This window comes from Heteronotia binoei, chromosome 21, assembly GCF_032191835.1.
Source record: "Heteronotia binoei isolate CCM8104 ecotype False Entrance Well chromosome 21, APGP_CSIRO_Hbin_v1, whole genome shotgun sequence".
Taxonomy (NCBI): Eukaryota; Metazoa; Chordata; class Lepidosauria; order Squamata; family Gekkonidae; genus Heteronotia; species Heteronotia binoei.
In genome coordinates, this window is record NC_083243.1 from 154,467,887 (window position 1) to 154,492,915 (window position 25,029).

Sequence of the window (25,029 nt, forward strand, 5' to 3'; positions counted from 1 at the left end):
CAAAATTGTCAATACAATTCTGCACTGCCTTTTTAAAGCTTTGCAGAAAACAGCATATGTAAAGCTGCACTATGAACTCAGGTCTACTATAAGTACAGATCAGAATAAGCACACTTCACAAGTCTACATGTGCGCTTTTATATATAATGTGTAAGAAATCAGCCCCTAAATCTTACAGCAGCATTATAAATGCATGCAAATTGTACTCAATAAATAAATAAATCTTCCTTCTGGAAGCAATATTATTGCTTATTACTTTAAGTAAGCAAAAGACAGGCCAATCCAGAATATCAGATTAAGATCTGATGACCTTTCCTGGAATGTAAATATGCATGATCAAGAGAATCTGTCTAAATTGTAAATCTTTCTTACTCCTTTAGCTTAGTATTCATTGATACTACATCACATGCACACTACATAATTTGAAACAACAGATTGTGTACATGTTCATCTATTCTGTTCATTTGGAAGGTTTTTAATGTCATTTTCCCAAGAACTTACTTGAAATTAAAGGAATTTAATTGCTGTGGACAGTTCCAGCACTAGATGAGTACTCTAATTCCCCCTGATGAAGCTTGCATAGCAAAACACATAGGGACTTTGTACAAGAATAGATCAACCAACTATCTCCTGGCATTTCCCCTCTTTTTGTTCTGTTCGGTGTCTCCACTGTCTGTAGCGAAAGTCAGGGTGGTCAATAAAACTGCCTCTATATGGTATGGCAAGATAACAGGACACATTCCTTGCCCATTTACAACATGCATTCTAACTAAGGATAATTCAGTTGGCTTTCTCTGCCAAAATCCAATTATCGCATGGCACTGTGATATCCCCACAAGTCACTTTATGATCCCTGACAGGCTGAGATTGCAAAGCAAAAGAGATGAGCCCTAAAAAAGAAGTTTAAAAAATGAAAAAAGATAGCCACAGGTCCAGGGAACAGTGGATGCAAACATGTGTGAACAATGTACATTTTCACCAAGCTACAGATGACTGGAGGACATTTCACCTTTTTCAAATAATACTTTTGTCCTCCAAATGTTCAACAGATGACTGTCCAGCACAGCCACAGTCATAATGACCAGAAAGCTCCGAGCTCAGGTAACTGATAGACTTCTGATTCCCCATGGCTTTTCATGGTGTGTTGAACCATGGTGTGTTCTCTTCACTACCTATGCTGCAGCTTTAGCCATGGACAACTGAACAAGAATGTACAGCTATAGAAGATTCTTCCTGGAGCAAGTTTTTAAAACCCGAGAGCATCATTCAGAAGTTTTAAAACACTTTTTGGTGTGGAATGCCTTTAAACTGCTCTCAATAGTGGATCCCTTAGCATTTAAATCTTGTTATTCCTTTTAATGTATCTTCTTTCAATAATGTGCAATCTGTTAGCAAGATATCCTCAGTGACTGTTAGTTATGCAAACAGTAAGAGTGGGAGAAACACCCTTTGCATCAGTACATAATGACTTGTGCTATCACAAGGAGACTTTTTCCCTATCTAAGGACAAACCAGAGCTATTCCCCTAAGATTCCTAAGAGGAAAAGCTGCAGGTTCTCCAAACATAGTCTATTACATTCTCCTCACACTCAGCAAAGTATTCAAGAGCAGGTGGCGAATGGTCAAACAGACTGACTTGCAGAGGTGTGGGATACTATTGTAGAAGATTAGTTGTGAAACAACGTCTCTTTCATTTCAGCACAACACACAAGCACAGGCCAGCATCAATATTAAGACCACTATCCAGTAAGCCGCTTTACAGATGTGCCTGGAATTGTGCATATACAACAGGGCTTTTGTTGCTCTTTTCCAAAACAGCAGCCTCCTGTTCAACTACTGTTCAGAAAATGACCACAAAAATTTAGCTGCACACATGAGTCTCTCTCTCGCACTTCTCTGAACATGAGTCTAAGTTTATGCAAGTATACAGTTTCACAGCACAAGTCAATTCCAGCTGGGATGTACAGTTTAAGAATTCCACAATAGTTCCAAATATCAGAGCATTCTATTCGAGTTTTTTGTTCAGATTATTTCAAAACTAAAACTAATTTTACATAAACTCCACAATTCTAGAAAAAACAACAACATTATATTGGGAAAATGTCTAAGCCCTCCCACAAAGGACTATTATACAACGGGGCAAATACTTTGCTGTGTTCCATTTTTTTAAAAGAAACAATTATAAACAATTTAAACCTTTATATTCCTTTTAATGGAAAGGAATAAGAGCTATTTACAAAACCAAAGGGTGTGTATAAAATACATTCTAATAATATTATTTAAATGCCTAAAATCTGATACGAGCAAGATTGTGTTAGAATTCTCAAATAAAAAACAGATGGTCTCAGAATACCTGCTAAAATCACCAAAGCTTTATTATCCCTTCTTAGTTGCTCCCCATTTATTTGCTGAAGCCATCTACTTAGGACCAAGAATGCCATTGCTCTTTGAAGCAAATTGTTCTTTCCTAGTAAATTCAGTAAGGATTCTGTGTTTGAAGCGGTCTACATAAAGAGACATTGCAAGCTTATCACCTGGGTAATCAAGTTTGACTGCATAACATATTCATGAAAGGTAGCAATACAATCCTAACAAATTACTTATTTGACTTCCTCCATTACGCTTGTACTGTATCCTTATACAGAAGAGTGTAGTGACCACCTTTAACACCATTAAATCATGTGCTACCTATGCAGAATTCACAATGCAAAGCTAGGTTAGCACCCACTCCAGATACTGTTTAAGATTGTGGGAACTCCAATACACTCATGAATTTGTACTCCTGCAAGATCTTCCCCATGTGTTTCAAAGAAAGGATCCATTCTTAGCTCAGAGCATCATGACCAGTACATGCATATGCACATGGTTTGATTCTGCTCACTGAAATTAATGAAGTAACATACATAAACAAGAAATATGTATGCACCACAGAAGGTGCTGAATGAGGTGCAAATGTCTATTGACATAGAATCATAGAGTTGGAAAGGACCTCAAGGGTCATCTAGTCCAATCCCCTGCACAATGCAGGAAATTCACAAATACCTCCCCGCCCCCACATCCCCAGTAACCCCTGTTTCATGCCCAGAAGATGGCAAAAAACCTCCAAGATTCCTGGCAAAATTAGCCTGCAGAAAAATTGCAGCCTTCCCCCCAAAGTGGCAATCACCATTTCCTTTGGCATGTAAGAAACGGCCACGAGAACTAAGCATTGATGCAACCCTTCCTGCTCACTTTCTCATGATCTGCCTAATTCACAGAATCAGAATTGCTGTCAGATGGCCATCCAGCCCTTCTTTAAAAACCTTCAAAGGAGGAGAGCCCACCACCTCCCAAGGAAGTCTGCTCCACTGAGAAACTACTCTGTCAGGAAGTTCTTCCTAATGTTTAACCAAAAACTCTTTTGATTTCATTTCAACCCACTGGTTCTGGTCTGACCTTCTGGGGCAACAGAAAACAACTCAGCACCATCCTCTATATGGCAGCCCTTCAAGTACTTAAAGATGGTGATCACACTCTCAGTTATCTCTTCTCTAGGCTAAACATCCCCAGCTCCTTCAACCTTTCCTCATAAGACTTGGTCTCCAGACCCCTCACCATCTTTATTGACCTTCTCTGGACACGTTTTAGCTTGTTCTGTATCCTTAAATTGAAATGAACTGAACCCAATACTCTAGGTGAGGTCTAACTAGAGCAGAGTAAAGTAATACCATCATTTCATGTGGTCTGGACACTATACTTCTGTTGACACAGCCCAAAATTGCATTGGCCTTATTAACAACTACATCACACAGTTAACTCCTGTTCAGTGTATGGTCCACTAAGACTCCTGAAGCTTTTTCACAGATGCTACTGCCAAGATAAGTCTTTCCCAGCCTATAATGATGCATTGGATTTTTCCTACCTAAATGCAGAACTTTACATTTAATCCCTGTTAAAATTCATTTTATCTGTTTTAGCCCAGTTTTCCAGCCTATCAAGATCATCCTGTATCATGTCTCTGTCTTCTACTGTATTTGCTACCCTTCCCAATTTTCTATCATCTGCAAATGTAATAAGCATTCCCTTGATTCCTTCATCCAAATCATTTATAAAGATGCTGAACAAAACAGGTCCCAGGAGAGATCCTTCAGGCATTCCACTTGACATTCCTCTCCAAGAGGTTGAGCAACCATTAACAAGCACTCTTTGGGTGTGATCTGTCAACCAGTTATAGATCCACCTAACAGTAAAAGGAACCAACCACATGTTACCAACTTGTCAAAAAATATTATATGGAACCTTTTCAAAAGCCTTACTGAAATCAAGATAAACTAAGTCTACAGCATTCCCCTAATCCAGCAAGGCAGTAACTTTCACAAATAAAATAAATAAAGTTACTCTGACATTACTTGCTCTGGCTCTTAGTGATCACAGCTATCCTTTCTAAATGTTCAAGGACTAACTGTTTGATTATTTGTTCTAAAAAATGTCCAGGTATAGACATCAAGCTGACAGGTCAGTAGTTACAGGTCAGTTTCTGCTTCTTGAATATGGGGATAACATTTGCCCATCTCCAATCTTCTGGCACCTCACGTGTTCCCCAAGAATTCTCAAAAATAGTGGACAGAGGCTCAGAAATCACATCCAAAAGTTCTTTTAGTACCCTTGGGAGCAGTTCATCTGGCCCTGAGGACTTTGTTTCATTTAAATAAACTAGGTGTTTATGTACTATCCCTATGCCAATCATAGGCTGCAACTCCCTTCCCTCATCATTGTGTCTCATCTCTTTGAGAACTTTGTAATTTGTTCTAGGAGAACAAATTTATATAAATTTATTAAAATTTATAACACAAATTTATATCTACCTGCAATGAAACAGCATAGACCTGAAGTCTGGACCAAATCTTAAACAAGTAAGTATTTGTTACTGAGAGTAGCTCCTTTTACGTGTTTGTTCTCCATCTTCTCTGATATCATGTTCTCCACACTGGTTTGTTGAGCCTCAGAACTGGGGGTTGGTAGGACACCTCTCTCCCTTTTTGTATTTTCAGATAACATCAATTAGTCAATACTAATTTATATTTATTTTTGGATGTGTTTCTAAAAACTATATTATATACTATTGACCACTGAGGAAGGCCTTTGAGGCTGAAATGTGTATAGTCTTGTGTTGGTCATCTGATACTTCCATAAACTTTTTATAGAAAATTATAACAACATATGTTAAACTTATTCTAGATTACTCTTAATATACCTATTATCAGTCCCTATGTTTAGTTATTTTATTGTGTACACCATACAATAAATATATTTCTTCTAATACAAATTTTATTTGCTATAGCTTGACCATTGAAGCATTACCAGCTGATCAGCAGCAGCAGCTGAGGCCAGGAGAAGGCTGTCTTCAATGGCTGCCTTGGCAGGTCTTCTTTTTCTGAAGGCAGCTTGCAGCTTTGGCCCAATTTGTTCCCAGGGCCTATCAGTTTCAGCTCCTTTCATCCAGGCTGTTGTGGTGCCAGGTTCCACACTGCCAACTAGGTTTACAGTGCTGATGCCAGGCCCAGGGCAAGTGGCTCCTTTCCTTTGCCCTGCAGCTCCCTCCTGCCTTCTGACAGCTATGGACCGGGTAAGTCTCCTCCTGGCTCCAGAGCCTTGTGACGGGGGTGTTGAGTCTGGGTGTAAGCTCATGCCCAGACAGCAATATAAGAAGAAAGATGTCACAGATAAATCCCAAAATACTTTTTTAAATCCACAAAAAACCTGCCAGCCCCCCTCCCCAGCTTTGGTAGACAAAATATAGAGTGGAAAAGTAGTGAGAAGAAGGGCACATAATCCTTCTCCCACCTATTGGTTCTCTGATCCAAAATCTCCCACTATGGCATCCCAAAATTTATATTAGCCTTTGCTGTGCAGGACAAACATTTGTATCAGAAAAATGTTAGAGGAAGGGGTGAGAACTTCTCCCTTTCCTATTCAAATTCTTACCCCATTAAAGCTATTTTTCTTAAAAGAAAAATGGGGGGGGGGATTACATAAATCTGCTAATGTTATCAGACCCTAATAGGACAAAGTTGTTAGGTTTTTACAGGTGTGTTCAGGTGATGATGCATCCATGCTTCTACATGAATCACTAGTATTCTTCAGTCAATGTCACACATCACCAACCCCCCCAAATATTATCTGGAGCAACACTCACTGCAAATAGTAAATCTCTATTAGTTGTGTTTTGATTACTGGTAAAAAAAAAATCTTGCAGAGGTTTGTAATATTCTCTCTTAGCAAAAGGGAAAGCAAAGTTTATGAATAGCTGGAGTAATCCTTTATTCTCTTGTAACCATACCATTATACCCCACCTTCCCCAATTTAAGGCATTTTCAGTAGCACCTACCACTAGTAATATTGCTAAAGTGCTGTTATTATTCCAGACAGTAGTAGGATGAGGACCTTATTTGATACAAAGTCCTGAACATCAGGTAAGAGAACACAGTAATCTTTGCAAATAATATGTTAAAAAATCAATCTCACTAGGCTTTCAATGCCTTTTTTCTCTCAAGTCAGTGCAGTGACTGTTTGCAATTCAAGTGAATAGAATTGTGTATTTGTGCCTGCACAGCTGACGGCATTCAGGTTCACATGTGCTGCCAGCCAGTAATTGCTATTGGTAAATGCAGAGAAATTACAAAATTGCTGCCCTTGATGGAACTTCTTATCTTTTTTTTTTTTTTGGCTCTTCAGTTGGCCTTTTGAATTAGTCACAAAAAGTACAGTTTCCTTCAACCTGGCAGGAAGTCATTCTGGGAAGGCTGGAAAGTATAAGGAGTAGAAACGATGGCTCAGGTTGTTTATCCTCTGATTAAAGGCCCGTTTTTGTAAAGGATTGGTTTGTTACACCTCCCCGCATCCAAAATATGACATGTAGCCAGGGAGAGGGGTGCTACTGAAAAGTGTTCAGCACTAGGGAGGACACCTCCATGTGTCTGTGTGTGCAGGGACATATTTTGCAAACATACTGACAAACATTTATAAATTTTCAAGCAAGGATACTTACTCAAAAGCCAGCAATTCACGCTGAGCATGGATATGGTCACCTATCACTACTGCATACTACAGTTAAACTGAAAACTGTATCATTATGTTTTCATTATATTCACATTCATGAAATTGCAGGAGGCCGTCTATATAGGTAAGCTTTGCTTTGTAAACCTTAGGATTTTTTTGCATATCTGAGAAGAGTAATATTACTAGGACTTGGTATGTATTGTTTCAAGTTTCCCCTGCTTCGGCAGGGAGGGTGGGACATAAATAAAGTAAAGTAAAGTTATGAACCCCAATCTCAAAATGGGTAAAAAACCAGTGAATATAATATTCACAATATACCAGATATACTAGCTGCACCGGGCCTCTAGGCTCAAACAATTATCCTGAAGGTTTTCATTGCTGTTTTTAGCCAAACAAGCAAAACCAAGACAAAAGACTAACAGTCTACAAACCTAGTTCTCAGTAATTTCATTAGCACTACTGAAAAAATGTGTTAAGCATAACAGTTTTAAAAAATACTACATAAATTTTATTTCATTTAGAAACATTATATACTTAAATTCTCCACACCATATAAAGTAATTCATCATGACCACTGCACAATGCTTAAGATACAAGCTACCAACTGTGCTATAAAATGGTATTTTAAAGAAATGCTGTACATATTGTATCCAGTATTCAATATGCAATAGAATAAGAAGATATATTTATTTACTTGGATAACAATACCACAATATAGCAACTCAATAAGGTAATAAATTATAGGAAGCTTTTCCCCTGCCTGAAACCTCAGTGTTTGTATGTATTTTTCAGCATGATGCCCTAAACAATGATAAAGTCAACATGTAAGCAGATGATCAATTAGAGTTGCCAACTTCCAGGTGGGGCCTGGAGATCTCCCAGAATTATAGTTGATCTTCAGTAGTTTCCTTGTAGAAAAAGGTTGCTTGGAGGAGGGGATGGGCTCTATAGTATTACACAGTGCCGTGGTCTCCTCCTTCCCCTAATTCCACCCTCCCCAGACTCCATACCCCCAAACTCCAGAAATTTCCTAACCCAGAAGCAGTATTGGAGGAGCCAAGGGCTTTTGAACAAGTAAGGCTGTTGAGTTATATGTAATTATTTTGATCCACTGAAATGCATAGCAGCTCTTCCCAGACTATCAAGATCTGTATAACTTGAGAAACATACAATAAATATTAAGATACTATATATAATTTGCCTACTTTTTTTTTACTGTATTCCTTTATCACAAATATAACATGAAAACTAAGATATCACTTTGCTGATTTGCAGGCTAAGCAGTGCACTAATCCAGCACCACAACACCATAACGTATATGCAAGACTGTTATTATTGTTTCCGTTTTCCTATCTGTACAGCAGAAACAAGTTTGATAATTATTTAAATGACTGTAAAGGACTGGATTCCAGCTACAATGCTGAGCAGGACTACCTTGCCCATTAGGAACATAACACATGACAGAATAGATAGTTCTTTCCTTTTAACCTTAAGGTTTTGACTGCACACTTCCTTCAGTTGCTGCTGTTTAAATTCCCTCTACAACTGATGGCGAGGCTGACCGTCTGCAAGCTGCATTTTAAATGTTAGCTGTACTGCAAACAAAATTCTGGTGACAGCAGGTCAGCCATTATATCTGACCACTTGAAAGTGAAGAAGCTATATTTGCTCAGACTTTACAAGGATCTTTGAAAATGAGAGAGAGATAAAAGCACCAATTGTTTACAATATTAGCTACCCAGTCAATGCAAATAAGGATTCTTCACATCAATGACAAATATACAAAAGTTTGCTTTGGATAACATGTGACTTTAAAGAGCAAGCAATTCAGACCATAGCGGAAGGCACCGTTTTTGAACAACTATGCAAAAAGCCTCAAAACAGAAAACTAGCAAACATGGGAGAGATTTTAACCCAGCTCTTCTCTGCTGTGCTGGCTTTCTGTTTGAAGGAAGTTTTTTTTTTTTTTTAAACCTATCAGGAGCAGTGAAAATGTTATTTACTACTTGCAATCTGAAGCAATATACTTCACTCCACTCCATCACCTCAGCATTCCACTAAGACTTTCCTGCTACATGTGTAGACCAGGTCACAAGGAAAGAGGTGGAATGGGCAGTGCAGTGAGAAGGTATAGAATGCTGGGAGCATTTTTCATGAAACTCTAGCTCTGCTGTCAATTATTGTGGGGCAGGAAACATGATTCTCTCATCTCTCCACTCCAGTTCAAACAGGATATTACATTATTATGGGGAGCAAATATGAAAGAAAACACATCTCTGTACTCCATTTCATGGTTCTTCTATCTGCCTAAGGCTCCAGCTACACTACATGGGGCCACAGAAAGCGCTGAAGTTTTGTCCTGAATCTCACCTTGATCGTGACAGATCAAGAAATAGAAAAGTACAAAACGCTCCCATTATGTAGTCCACAGATCTTGTATCTGGAATACGATCCATCATGTTAATCAGGTAATTCAGATTGTGTTCATGAGCCTCAAAAGCATTTGTGATGGAGACACACAAGTGATATTGCAATGGAGCAAAGCAGTTCCTCACCAAAGACTCCTGAGGAAATTGAGCAGTCCTAAGATAATAGGATGGGTCTTCTTATGGACCAAAAAAATGATCAAACAAAAGGAAGCAGAAAGCAGAAATAAATGGACAGTTCTCATAATGGAGGAAAGTAAGCAGTAAAGTCCTACAAGGGCCTGTCTGAAGATGAAACAACATTATTTAGAATGGCAAAAACCAAGACCAATTGTGAAGAGCTCCAGGAAGATTTCCACAAACTGGAAGAGTGGGCAATAATGCGGCAAATGATGTTAAATGTAGGTAATATAAACAATATGATAAACCCTGGAACCAAAAATCTCAGCTTTATAAGTGTTCTGAACTTGCTGAGACTGAGAGGAAAAAGTGATCTTGGAAATGTCACCCAGTGTGTCACTGCAGTAAAAAAAAAAGGGGGGGGAGAGGGCAAACTCTGTGCTGGGGACCATTAGGAAAAGGAATGAAAACAAAACAACCAGTACTACAATGCCTTTGCACACAGCCGATCTATGGTGCAGCTTCATTTGGAATACTGTGTGCAGTTCTGGTCACTCTGTCTCTAAAAGAACATCGTAGAGCTGAAAAAAGTACAGAAGAGGGCAACCAAGGTGATCAGGAGGCTGGACCACCTTTCCTATGAGAAAAAGTTGAATAGTCTGGGACTTAAAAAAGAGACAACTAAGGGGGAACATGATAAAAGTTTATAAAAATTATGCACAGGGTAGAGAGAGTGAATAGAGCTTTTTGTCCCTCTTCCAAAATATTAGAATTCAATGGTATCCAATGAAGCTGATGGGCAGTAGATTCAGCATGGATAAAAGGAAATATTTATTTACTCAATAAGTGATTTAAATAGGGATTCACTGCCAAAGGATGTACTAATGGCCAAAGGCATACACAGCTTCAAAAGAAGATTAATGGAAGATAGGTCTATCGGTGTCTCTTAGTCATGATGAGCCTCCATATACGAGGCAGTATATATATACACACACACACACACACACACACACACACACAGAGGCAGGGCTTTTTTTTATAGAAAAAGCCCAGCAGGAACTCATTTGCACATTAGGCCATACCCCTTAAATCACCATTGTTTTGAGCAGGGCTTTTCTGTCAGCCCAGCAGGAACTCATTTGCACATTAGGCCACACCCTCTCACACCAAGCCAGCTGGAACTGTGCTCCTGTGCATTCCTGCTTAAAGAAAGCCCTGTATACAGGGAACCTCCATATACAGAGGTAGTAAACCTCTGGATATGAGGGCCAAGAGGAAACTCTCAGCCTCTGTGTCCTGTTGTTGATTCTTTAGAGTAACTGGTTGCACTGTATGTGATAGGATGCTGGACTAGATGGACCACCAGTCTGATCCAGCAGAGTCCTTTTTATGATCTGCTCTGTTGACTTGTCAAAACATACTACTAGTTGAGGTGATACTGCTAATTGAGGTGATACAGAATCAAATTACTCCAAGCTCCCCTGTGCCACCAAGACACAAGTGTCAAATATAGAAGTACTGTTGCACTGAGTTGTGGACAAGCACCCAATATAGAAGTACTGTTGCACTGAGTTGCGGACAGAGGTTAATCTTAGGCAAAGTAGTGTTAACAAAACCCATTTTTCTGACGATGTCAAATTCTGACATCATACAGTAGCTGTACAATTTGTAAAACTGAACCATTAACAGGCCCAGATGCCTGCTGTGGTAGTGCAATGGTCATGCAGCTGCCTCCTCTCTCACTTTTCTAAATATGGGCATACTTAATAAATGCGGCCAGTTCATGACTGATCTAGGGAGACCCCAGAGACATCCTTAAGTGCCATTTTCATAAAGCTGTTGCTGCCTTAATCTTCCTTTACCATCAGGATACTTGCAATGAAATAGACAAGAACTAGTTGCAAAAATAGTTCCATCCTTCCAAACTAAGTGGAAACAGATATTTTAAACACATTCCTTAATCTGACTTTTACCAGGCAAGTTTCCTAATAGTACAGTAGGTAACCAATATCTTTGCCAGGTGATTTATATTGCCTGTCAAAGAGAAGTAATTTTATGCTCTCAGGTGAAATCTGTTTGCAGATATTTTTTTTGCCAAGCACATGCCTCCAATTCACACAGCGGCTCTTACTCACGCCTATGTGGTTATGGAATCGGTTTCTTTCATACACACTCATTTTCATGGTCTCTGGGGCATATTAATTTATATATGGCACTGCAGTCCAAGATTCAACAGCACATTATTCTTACTGATTCCAAGCCCCTTCATTCTCTGACGAAGAGTTACCGTATTATGCAGCTGGGCTATAAAATACTCTTCATGCTGATGTGTCTCTTATAGAGCATGGATCACTTTTATAGTCTGAACTGAAGTTGCATTTGAGACATCTACATGCTAATTGGTTTACAGAGTTTGGCTAGATATTTTTGATATATACCATAGAGACTTTAGAATACCTGCATGAAAGATTCTGTAGCAACACTGCCTATTAACTTTGGAATGCTAGAGCCTTTTATAATTCTAGCAAGTGGACTGTTTAAAGAAGAAAAAAGAAACATTTGCAGCCAAATTTACAAGAGCATAAAAAAAATTGTATGTGGATTCCCATGGGAAATAAATCGTCATTGTCAATTGTGACAACTTAAGACTTTATTCATGAAGAAATTTCTAACCACAAACCACTTTTGTTTTTATTATATTACAAACTATGTAATTGATGCTGAGTGTGAATTTCTATCTGTGTACTCTATAGACTGGATTCTGTGGAAAAGTTCACAGAAAGAGTTGGAACAGCAGATCTTTCTTATCCTGCCCTCTACTATATACCCCAAAACTCCTCTGCTAAGGGCCAGGGAGCCCTCATAGACAAAAATCACTACTGCATGGGGGACTGCAGTGAGGATGGGCTATCAAAGGAAGCTGGCTTCTCCTAAATCAAGGGGGGGGGGGTGTTTTTCATATCAAGTTAATTTGGTCTCCCAAGCTACAGTGAAGTAAAAAAAGGGAAAAAAACACATCTTATCCACATAAAGGAGGGAAATAAGATTGGGAAGGCATTGGGAGAACTGGAGGGAGCTGCAGGTCAAAATGCTCCCATGCAGCAACTGGTGGGAAATCGATCACTTGAGCCAAAGAAAGCAGAAGTCTGAGGGCGGAGCAATTGCTAGTGAGGAAGGTGGACTATAAATGAAGTAAATAAATACATATGATATAGTATATTAATGCAGATATCATCTAGGGCAATCAAGTGAAGCTCCTGTTTATTCTCCCATCATGCACATCTGACTATGTGACTTTCAATTATTCCCAACATCCTTGTGCACAACAAATGGGTGCAATTTCAGAAGTGTTGCAAGTAAATGACAGGGTTTCTCCACACCACATCATTGGTGCTTAAAAAGGAAGTGCTTTGCATTCACACTTCACTTAAGTTTTTAATTGAGACATCAGCAACTCAGACACATACAACTTAATGCAAAAAAATACAACTTAATGCAAAAAAGATGTCTCTGTACTTAGACTATCAGCAATATTTCGGAAAAGTGATTCTGCAGTAGTCAGTCAAGTATCTTCTGCTGAAAATGCAGTTATCCCTCAGGTACAGCACTAGACACTACTTTAAAATTATGTTTTTCAAGCTGAAAAGCTATAAATGTAACTCAGCAATGCCATTTAACAGACTTCAAGATGGTATATGCAGATTCTATCTGAAATAATTTTACACAGATAACTACCCTGATTATTAGCATGTACTCGATGAACATGTCTCAAATTAATGGCAACATAGTTCAGAAGCCTGTGACTTACTGTGAGATGTGAGTTATTGGGGTCAGCAATGTCTCACCCTCCAGGTCAAGTTCATCAGCAAAACTATTGGTCCTAATGAACGGCCCCATGTTTGCATCTAAAAACGGGGAGGTTTTTTTCACTGTGGAAAAGAAACAGGCAGGTAAAAGTTAAACTGTTATATTATATATATTTAAAGGTTACATAAAAGCTTTAAAGCTATTATAATATTTGAGTGGATAACTGAAGGGAAATAATTAAAAGATAGACTCAAATGTCAGATCTCTACAACAGGAGTATGATGGATAGCACAGAAGGAAAAGGGCACTGAAGGTCCCCCCCCACACACACACACTTTCTGCAATTGTGGTGTGAAATGTCCGTTCCTTATAGTCTACTGAAATTCACTCTATATGAGCCACCAATTCTAAAAACTTAAATTGTATTTTAGGGACTTCGCTCCAAGTATATTGAAAATATTAAGAAAACAGCAACAATATGCCTCCCTAAACACACTGCATTTTATATAGCAAATCAGATAAAGAAATTTGGGATGAATGTCCTGACAAAACTGCATTCAGTTACAGATCTCTACAACACTAATATCAAATATGCTGATAGCATGCTACAACTTCTGAAGGAATGAGCCACTTGAGATTGTGATTAGATCTCCAGACGTTTTCAATTTTCTTTAAAAGCAGGCAAAAGAAGAAGAAATGAGTTGGTTTCAATTGAGGCCAGATTGATGGGGGAGTACCCTTTTCCCATGCTATTTTCCTGCAAGAAAATCAACTATCCCTGAGCTGCTTTCTTTTTTCCCATCAGTACTAACAACAATTCAGGACAGGAGACATAATCAGGGAGAGGGGATATTTAACTCCTCTGTCCCAGTCTTCTGTCCCACATCAACTCTCAATAGTAAGGACAATGGCATACTAATTGAAAATTCATGACAATTCTATTTTATATCTTTGTACTTGTACTATGTTTAATCTTTGAGAAGATATGCCAGTAAAATAGAGAGGGATGTACGTGGTAGATAAAAGAAGAACTTCAAAGTCAGATTTATATGCACATTTCTGCAATGTGCAGCTCAACTCATTTTCTTTTTGTTTTCATGGTTTTTCACCATCTTTGGCATGGGATCTAGGGGCAGGGGAATGTCTTGCTACAAGGAAGGCAGCCGTTTTTGTGCTATTGTGTGATTCACTATAAGATTTATTCATATTTCATATATATATATATATAAATTTTTCAATATGAGTAAAGAAAAACATTTATCATGAATTATCAGTGTCTCAAGATACTGTTTCAGTTTAAATCTTTTTAAGAAACCATCTTATTGTACTGCTTTAGCTTATATTACATAGTAGCTTATAAATTGGGAGATCTCTTCTTCAAAATCTAGCTATATATTTTAACTGCTCAGGCTCAGCCCTATTTGAAATAATTGTGTTCTACTTTATTAAAGAGTCCTAAGTTTTACTGAAACAATATATGTGTGCTTTAGCCCTTGAAATGTAAACAATAAAAGCAACAATAACAGACTGAAAGTAAATGACTATTTTCTGCTGGTTTTTATGAATTTGCACCTTTGTGAGATCACTTTGAAACAGACTTGTTTCAGTTAACTTTTCACACACACAAACATATAACTCATAAATTACAACAGAATGGTCCACTCTCCACACATGAAGGTTTAATGGAAATCAAGCAATGAAATGCAGGTGTTACCTGGAGAAGGAGGACAACTGGAAGATGGTTGCTCTGCAGAAAAGGATGTCCAGGAATGCTGTCGGACTGAGTTAACAGATAAAAAAAGACAGTGCACAGGACACAGAAACAGAAAGGAGAAAAGTCAGATGGAGAGGAAGCAATGCAATCCAGGCCATAATTGCATCAGTTATTTTAATTTTTAAAAGTCAGGAAAACAGGTTTTACAAGTAGGACTGATTTACCACTACAAAGCCTGTACAAAGAACATGTCTGTACATGTCTGGGAATTCCCTGCTGAGAATTTAATTTCCAGTTACAAATGGACCAAATTCAGATCCATCCATCCATCCATCTTGATGGATCACCCCATCCCGACTAATGCCGGGCTCTGGGTGATGTACAGCATAATTAATAAATACAACATTTAAAACCAATACAATCAATTAAAATAGCAACTATAAAACTTAATGGTGTCCTCTTGAGTTTTACCAATTCAGATTCCTGATGCTGCATCAAGGGGCAAGGTGAGGGGGGGGGAGTTGCCAACTCGGCAACTGTCGCTGTCCTTAGTTAAAAGCCTGGTGGAACATCTCTGCCTTACAGGCCATGCTGGCCTTGACCAGCCACAAGGGACACAGGTCAAGTAGGCAAGCGGTCAGCCTAACAGCATTCAGGACCCTGTCAACATTGGAAAAGGAGAGCAGATTGAAAGAGTCACAAACTGAACCCAAAGATGGCCAAGGGGCCTTCACTTCACTAACTGTATCAAAATTGGCAGGTAAATTGCAACAGAGTGGCAGGACTTAATCTTCGAAGCTCATAAATGCCTCTGAACTAATAGCCAAATTACTATCTCTATTTGAACCTCTTGTCATGAGGGACGTTAATGACCGAATTGCCCTAAACAATTTTTAAAAAAATCAATGAGGATCCTTAGAGAAGAAGGGGCTTCAGCATTTCTCCCCCCAACTGTGCTGTTTTTCTAACCTTACTTGGCCCCAGAGAACCTCTTACATGTACTGATAATTACTTCTATGTTTTCCCAACAGGGCAAATAACAGGTCACTAGGGACCTACCAAGTTGGGAAAACATAAAGGGAGAAGACTAAAGCCCCTTCTCCTCAAACCAAGAAAGCATTTTCTTAATTTTCTTTTTAAAGAAGAAGAAGAAGACAATTTTGAAAAAAATTTTGTGTTTTGTTTAGGTATTCTGAATCTGAGACATTCAGAAATGCACACCCAGGAACTTTTTTAAAAATCCCTGGACTTGTTGGACACCAGGAAATGGGGAAGACCATTCCCTCACAGTTCCACAGAATCCAATGAAAGATTATTGCAGTAAAACTCCAGGTGGAAAGAAGGAATAAATTCCAGTCTTATAAAGGTGGAGAAATCTTCTCACTTATTGTTTTTATACTTGAATTCTATATCATCTTAAAAGAAGGGAAATTCAACAATTGTATGATACACTGTTTATTTTCCCCAAAAAAGGGTTTTTTTAAATGTGTGTGTGTGTATATTTACATATACACATACACGTATCTGTATGTGTGTATTTTTGCTCCTGTTCAAGCAGAATCAGACTAGACTCCTTCTAGGTCTATATTTTTTCCTGTCAAGTTGCAGAATTTGTGGCGATTCATGGCAACCATGCAGAGTTTTCAAAGCAAGAGATGTTCAGAGATGGTTGCCATTGCCTGACTCTGTGTGGTGACCTTGGTATTCCTTGGTGGTCTCTCATCCAAATATTGACCAACAGTGGCCCTGTTGGTTTTGCAAGATTTGATGAGATCAGGCTAGCTAGGGTTAGCCGAGTCAGGGCTTTATTTAGGATAATATAATTTCTTTTCTTTTTTTTAATCTAAGCAATCTAAAAGAATCATGTGCTAATAACACAATACAGAGAAAACTAAGCACTTTTAATATCATTGATTTCAGCGGGAGAGTTCAGAACATTCTTGGCTCTCTCCCAGTGAAAAATGGAACAAAGGTATCATCATGTCTGAATTTTCCCTTACTTTTCTTGTCCAATTCCAATTACAAAAACCTTTACTGGCAAACAACTTTTCTTGTCATACAAAACATATGAGACTACACTTCTGAGAGTTAAAAAATCCCAAGGTTACATTGAAAGTATTCCCTGTGGCATAGAGGTTAAAGGAGCGTCATACTTAAATCAGGCTAATTTTATGATGGATTTTATACTGAGTTACATGTCTTAACTATAATAGCACCAGGGCTTTTTTTGAACAGCAATGCAGTTCCAGCTAGCTTGGCATCAGGAGGTGTGGCCTAATATGCAAATGAGTTCTTGCTGCGCTTTCCCCACAAAAAGCCCAGTGTTAAACAATGGCGGTGTCAAGGGGGTGTGGCTTAATATGCAAATGAGATCCTGCAGGAGTTTTTCTACAAATAAAGCCCTGAATAGTACCCTCACTAATGTTCACCTGACTGAAATGTACCTTAAGCCGATAAAGTTAATTGAACAAAAGGACATTATTCCTTATTTCTTCTTTGAATAATTGTAATTCTTTCGCTGTATAAAATTTGAAGGGTCAGTGGCTGATTAGAGCACTTTCGGTTCCAGGCATTGGCTGCAGACAGCTGTATTCATGACTCTGATAAACGCTAAGTAGTTTTAAATACGTCCAAGATATTTTAAGCTGCTTTTTTAGCCCTTCTGTGTTTTACTTGATGATTTCAGCATTCTTATTATTTTTAAGTACCGACAAGGAGTAGATTGTTTGCAGTCCAATCACGGCTATCACCTGGTCAAGCACAGCTAACTGATTTACAATTCGCCTTGAAGACTGGGAGTCTATTTTTGTAGTTGCTAACTTTCTATGTGGAGCTTTTTCCCATACAGAAAATTTGGGAACCTCTCCAAGTTGTAAAAGGTTACTCTATTTCTGCTGCTCTTTCCTCTCGGAAAAGGAGTTTTGGAGCAAAGAATATTTTTGCATGTATCATTCTAAGATCTATTTAATCTTAATACTACTTGCCTTTGTTATTGCTTTGAAATCTGAACAACAATGGCTCCCGGCAAGCGTTAGAGGGATGCAGAGGAATCATCTTCTATCCCTGCTAAGAAGCAGTCTAAGATTGGGGATTTTTTAGTCTCCAATACCAAACAAAAAGCTTCTTCAACTGCTTTTGTTATTGAAACTACAAATCGCTTTTCTCCTTTGGAGTGTGAGATTGAGGAGGGGGCAATTAGCACTTTCGCCCAGGAGGACAAGGAGGATGAGGCTGACCCAAGGCATTTAAAAACACAGCAGACCCTTTCTGATAATGATGATATTATTAATTCCTCATTTCCTCATTATTAATTCCTCATTTCCTCATTATTAATTCCTCATTTCCTCATTATTAATTCCTCATTTCCTCATTATTAATTTCCTCATTTGAACTTACTGCCAGAACAGTTAAAACCCTCTTTAAAACATAAAAAGTATCGAAGATAGGGTTTCAAACCTGGCATCTGATATAAAACTGCTATGCAACCAGGGAAATTCATCAATCTCAACTGTCCTCAAAAATTTCAATGGCTCAAGAAAATTTATAGTCAAAGTCTAAAGCCTCCTCAGTATTCAACTCTGAGCTAGATGTAGTTGGTAAATACAGTAAAAAACCACAAAAATTGATTTTTCAACCAAATAAGGTCTGTTTAACAATCTGCAGCTACAGAGGTAGGATTCCGAGCTGGAGGAATAGTCACCTAGTTAAATCTCATCTCTGTGAAGTTTCCAGATTAATTATCAGATAATAGATTTGTTTAACATGGAATTTTTAAACCATTCATTTCAGCCACAGAGAATTTTATTGACTTTTAAAACCCCTGATATTCCTATTCTAATTCAGAAGCAGAAAACGTTTCTCTGGACAAAGGGGATATTCCCAGCTCGCTGCTTTGTAACTGCATCAAATGCCTGAACCACTCCTGACTCTCTCTAATATAAAAAAGTTTTTCAAGTCCCAAGAAAAGCCAACAATTCCAGAAGTTCCACAGCTGGCTACACCCAACAGAAAGTCCCTGATGGGTCTCAATAGAAGGACTTCAGAGATTCCAGTGGACAAGGATGAACAATTGGAACAAAATGTTCTATCTCTCAACTGTGACCCATTGGAAAACTCTATTGATATTGATCTTCTACACTCTTTTGGAAAGCTACCAACTATGGAGCAACATGCAGTTATTGGGAGACTGGAACTTACTAAAACTGTTTCCAATCACTTATAGAGACAGCAACTTGCCAACTTATCTCTAAGGATAATCCAATCCAAAATGAACATGGAAGTTTTACTATGGGAAACTCCCTTACTGAGACAAATTTAACTCAGCCTCCCAGAGAGCAGGCACAGGAACATTCAGAGCAACCAGATTTTTTAAATGCCAAATTCTCACCCCGACCTTTTTTTCTGACTCATTCAACATGGACACAATGATGGCCCAGCCTGAGATGCAGTCCTTGCAATGCAGCAGCTGTATCTTCAATGATTCGCAGAAGTCATTGGATCGGATAACAAGGATAGAGTGACTAACAAAGGAAACAGGAACTGGGAATTTACAATGTGTTTCCTGAAACATAGCAGGCTGGAGAAACAAACTGTCTGATTTAGATTTCATTAATTTCCTAAAATCTTTTGATTTATCTTTTTACAGGAAACATGCTAAACTTTGCAGAAATGCTAAACTTTGCAGATTTTAGAGTTTTTAATCTTCCTGCTTACAGAATTCACTCAAAAGGCCAATGTAAAGCGGGTCTAGCAATTTTGGTTATATCCCATTTACAAGTCAAGGTATCTGCTTTTAGTCCCTGTCCACCTGTAGCCCATGCATTGTTGTTGCCACTTACTGAACTTCATCTAATCATGGTTAATGTGTACATTTCATACTCTAATGATGGACTAGAGTTAACTGCTTCTTGGGAGAAACTTTCTGAATACATTTTGTCTATATCCAGGCAGTACTCTTTAAGCCCAGATTATGATTGTGGGTGATCTGAATGCCCCTATTGGTTTTGATAATAAAAAACGGATCTTCTCCTTGGGCTATGAGGAATAGAGACCTTACCTCTACAGCTTGGGCTGACGTACCATTCCAAGGATACCCTACTTAACAAAGCTGGTTTAAGCCTACTAAAATTTTGTAACAAACATGATGTCCAAATAGTTAATGGACTCCCCCAATTTCCAGCTGCTAGGGAATTTACATTTGTATGCTCTCGTGTTTGCAGTATGATAGATTATTGTCTATGCTCACCAACTCTATTCCCATTTTTTAACAACTTTTCCATAGAACCGCGTACTGAAAGTGACCATCTTCCCTTAGTTTTTTCCTTAGAGGTGAACCCAAGGGGAATTAACTCTATACCATCTCAAAATGAAAACGTTTCTTGTGAGGTCATGAAAAGGATAAAGTGGTCTTTATCTCAAGGAAGAGATTTCATTGCTCTTTTTAAGTCTGGGAGGTTCAAAAAAATTAGGAATGGCAATTACAAATTCAAATACAGTTGCTGAAGCCCTATTTGAACTTGCCTTACTGATTAATCTTTGCAGCTCTAAAGCTGAGGTAGTGAAATTAGGTAGTCCTAATATGTCAAAATGGTTTGACCAGGACTGCTATTCTTGGAAAAAGAAATTAAGAGCCTTATTTAAGGAAGCCCAATATGGTAGAGATCCACAGAAGCGATATGACTATTTAGAATGTAAGAAATCCTTCTTAGAGGTAATTGCAAATAAGAAGAAAAAGTATTTTTAACATAATTGGGACCAACTCCTTTACGCCATAAAATCTAATGATAGTAAATCCTTTTGGAGATTAGTTTCAGACAGAATGAAGCCTAGAGCATTTGCCAACCCTAATTTCCTGTTTGCCTATATACCATTTTTGTGGTCGCCAACTTTTAGAAAAGACCAGAACCTTAGATTTGGAATAGTTTATAGCAAGTGAGTTAAGCTGGCAGTAGTTGTTAAAAGCTTTCAAGTATCACTACAGGCCGACTCTTATGCAGGAAAGTATAGTTGTATCATCAGCATACAATAATATTGGGACTGAGAGATCATTTAACTTAGGTGGGTGCCCATTTATGGAACTAAGATATTGTGCCATATCATTTAAGAAGATTAAAAAGATGTGGAGCTAACACACACCCTTGTTTAACTCCTTTACAATGGTATTTTTTTCAATTAGGTGTCCTATAGATGAGAATTTTACTTGGCAAGTTGTACTTGTATGTAAATTCTTTAATAGATTTAACAGACGAGGATCTATATTAAGATCCTTTAGTTTATTCCGTAGTTTGTTTCTGTCCACAGAGTCAAATGCACTCTTCAGATCTAAATTATCACGTAAATTATGTATTTTAACTTAACTGACTGGTTTTTATATGTTTAATTTTAATTGTTAAATTCAAAGTTTTATTATTTATGTTAACGTGTAAGTTGTTGTTAGCCGCCCTGAGCCGCCTAGGCGGGGAGGGCGGGATAGAAATAAAAGTTGTTGTTGTTGTTGTTGTTGTTGTTATTATCTATAAAAGCTACATAGAGCTTCCCCTTTCTTGTATTCATATATTTGTCAGCCAGAAAAGCCAATGTGACACAATGGTCAATAGTAGATTTTTTTTAGTCCATTTATATTCCAAGATAGTAATTTGTACTCCATTATGATGTTGGTTCTTTATTTTCTTCAAAAAAGCTATGCATCTCTTGTTCGCTTCTTATTGTAATCCTTTTGCCATTTTGTTCAAATCCAAGACCCTCTGGTATTATCCATCTATATCTTGTGCCCTCTGCACACAACTGATCGGTTAGCTTCTTGTACTTTTTCCTATCGCTGATCACTTCTCTTGGTAGCTCTTTCATTATTTTAACTCTGCTCCCTTCTATTGCCCAGGCTTTTTGGTACCCTTTCCTCAAAATTTTCTCTGCCACTTCTTTTGATCTTAATCTTATGACGATGTCTCTTGGCAGACCTTTATTTTTCGCATAAACTGAGTTGACTCTGTAGGCACCCTCCAACATACTCTTAAATCTGTCAGGGTCTTCTTCTATGTACTCAGTGATGATATCCACCATATAGCCTTTTAAGTCTGTGTCTTCTTTTTCAGGTACCCCTCTTAGACGCACTTGTGACTCCAGCAACTTAAAGTCGTGTATTATGACCTTTTCTTGAATTTTTAGCAAGGCAGAGGCCTGTGTATCCACTTTCATCTCTACCTCTTTCACTTTATTTTGAGTCTCTTCCTTAAAATTCTCTATCTCCTTCTTAAGGTCTCCAACTTCTTTTTTAATATCTTTTTTTATTGCCAAATGCAATTTGTCCATAGCTTTTAACATTTTTGCCTCCAGAGCGTCAAATTGAGCCTGCATCTTGTCAAATGATTGGGCTCTTGCACGTGTTGTTCTTTCTACTGACATATAAAAAATCACCAAACCTTAAAAAAATCCCCACATAAAATTTAGCATCCAATCCAATAGCTTAGAGCCAGTTCTTTCAGATGAGACTAGTTTCGTTTTTCTCCCTTCTTCCTGAGCAAAGATATTGAATTTTAACAATTTTGACAGTTTTTCTCCCTTTTAAAATGGCAATCGTTATTTCTCTATGGTACAGTTCCAGCCTAGAGAGGTCTCTCTTCGTCTTTCTTGATCTGAGTCTTGGACTCAATTCCTTCCTAGTTCAAAGGTCGGATGTCACAGCTCTTGTTGTCTTTATAGGCTCTGATTTATTGTCCAGCCCCTTTTAGTTTCACTTCCTGTCACAGCTTAGACTGATCTCGTGTCTAATCTCGCAGTTTTTTGAGCTGCATGAAGAAACCGCAACCACAAAAATTCACAACAATATGTCCTTTCTCCAAAATATCTTTGAAGGCAATTGTTTTTACGGCGTTCAGTTTTCCCAAGCTGAATTCTTTTCCTGCTGTGCCCCCACTCAGCTCAGTTCATTCTAGGTTCTGCAGTTTATGGGCATATATACACGGCAACTCTCTTTTCTTTCTTCTGCGTCACCAGCCTCCCATTGCCAACTTTCACTCTTATCTTGAAAGGTTTTTTTTTTTGCTGTTGTTCACATCCAAAGCCACAGAGCTCAGCTTAACAAGGTAAAAGTTTTTTTTCCATTCAATTATGCTTTGCCTTCGTCTGTTATTAATCCACTCAGTGTTTAAACTATATTCAAAGTCTCTCAGAGTGAAGATAAGAATGATGAGTCTACCTTTTAGATGTTCTCAACTCCCCCGGCTGCTATTTTCTTGCAATTAAAATCAGTCCTTCTAGCGTGCTTGGATTCCGACAGCCTTAAGTGACCGAAGTCACTTTAGAGTCACTGCAGACGATGGTTGACATTCCATTGCCGGACATCAAGAAATGAAGGAGTCAGCTCCCTGACTGCTCCAGTTCGATATCAACAGCATTAAAGGAAGATAAGTCGTCTTGGGTTAACCCTTGCCTAGGGTTAATGAGCATAGACCTTATCAGGGGTCTTTAATACCCTGAACAGTGACAATAAAATCCCCCTCTGTTAGGGAGCTGCAGACTGTCTTCCAGCCAAACAGGAAGTCACCACAGAAAAGAAGGAGAACATTTCATTGGATTAAAAAGCAAAAATGTAATATAATTTGTTTACAGGAAGTTCATATACAACGCAAGGACAGTAAATTTTTGTGGAATAGAAATTTGGGGTTGGAATTTTTTTCACTAGCAGAGCAAAAGAAAAGAGGGGTGGTTTTTTACATTAAAGAACAACTTGACCCAAAATTAATCTTTAAAGACAAAGAAGGAAGATACATTGCTGTTGAGGTGACGATAGAGGCGAAAAAAACGTTACTACTAGGACTCTATGCACCCAATGGAGCGAAAGACAAATTCTTTAAAGACATAAATAGACAAATGGACGAAGAGACTTATGACCAGGTATTGATGATGGGCGATTTTAATGGGACAATACAAAATAACCTTGACAGATCAAGTCCAAAGAAGAATGATAAAGAAGGGAAGCTGCCCAATTCTTTCTTTGAGTTGATTAAACAGGAAAATCTAGAAGACATTTGGAGAAAGTTCAACCCTGAGGTAAGAGACTATACATTTTTCTCAGCAAGGCATAATTCTTTTTCCAGAATTGACATGTTGTGGGGTTCCCAAGGCTTGGGCCTCATAACAAAAAAAATTGAGATTCTTCCAAAGGTTTGGGCGGACCATAATCCAATATGCTGGTCAACAAAATTGCAAAGAAAATCAAGAAGATGGAGAATTAATGAGGATTTACTACAAAATAAAGACACTGTATCATTCTTAGAAAAGGAGACTGCAGCATTCTTCCAAATAAATGAAACGGATGATATGGAATATCCAACAGTATGGGACACTTATAAAGCAGTAATGAGGGGTATATTAATTACATTGAATAATAAAGACAAAAGAGCAAGAGAAGAAAGGCTGTCAGCACTGCAAAATGAAATAGATAAAAAAGAAAAGGACTTAAAAAAAAGACCAGGGAAGAAAAAATTAATAAAAGAAATTACGATATTACAATCCCAAGTTAAACATTTGCTGAATAAAGAATTAGAATGGAATTTAAAAAATTTGAAACAGAAATCGTTTGAAAGTGCAAACAAACCTGGTAAATACCTGGCCTGGCAATTAAAAAAAAGGAAAGAAAATAAGACTATAAATAAAATCATGGCAAATGGGAAAACAGTAGTGGATCAAGAAGGAATTAAAAGAGAATTCTTTAAATACTATGCAAATTTATTCAAGGGTGTGAATGTAAGTAAAGAAAAAGTGGAAGAGTATCTACGAAACATTCAGGTGGCACCTTTGACGGAACATATGAAAAAGATATTAAATGACCCAATAGAGAAAATTGAAATAGAAGCAGCAATAAAAGCAATGCAAGAGGGTAAAGCTCCAGGGCCAGATGGATTCACATCAAAATTTTACAAATCT

General features: G+C 38.0%; 1 protein-coding gene across 1 annotated transcript in view; it reads right to left on the reverse strand.

Moving 5' to 3' along the window:
• KCNQ1 (potassium voltage-gated channel subfamily Q member 1) overlaps positions 1-25,029 on the reverse strand; it is a 523,393-nt gene that overhangs the window by 327,861 nt on the left and 170,503 nt on the right. Inside the window, exons 11-12 of the mRNA XM_060262295.1 lie at positions 15,106-15,171; positions 13,393-13,513 (exon numbers count right to left, since the gene is read on the reverse strand). Coding sequence (XP_060118278.1) covers positions 13,393-13,513; positions 15,106-15,171 — 187 coding nt within the window. The remainder of the gene's footprint in view (positions 1-13,392; positions 13,514-15,105; positions 15,172-25,029) is intronic.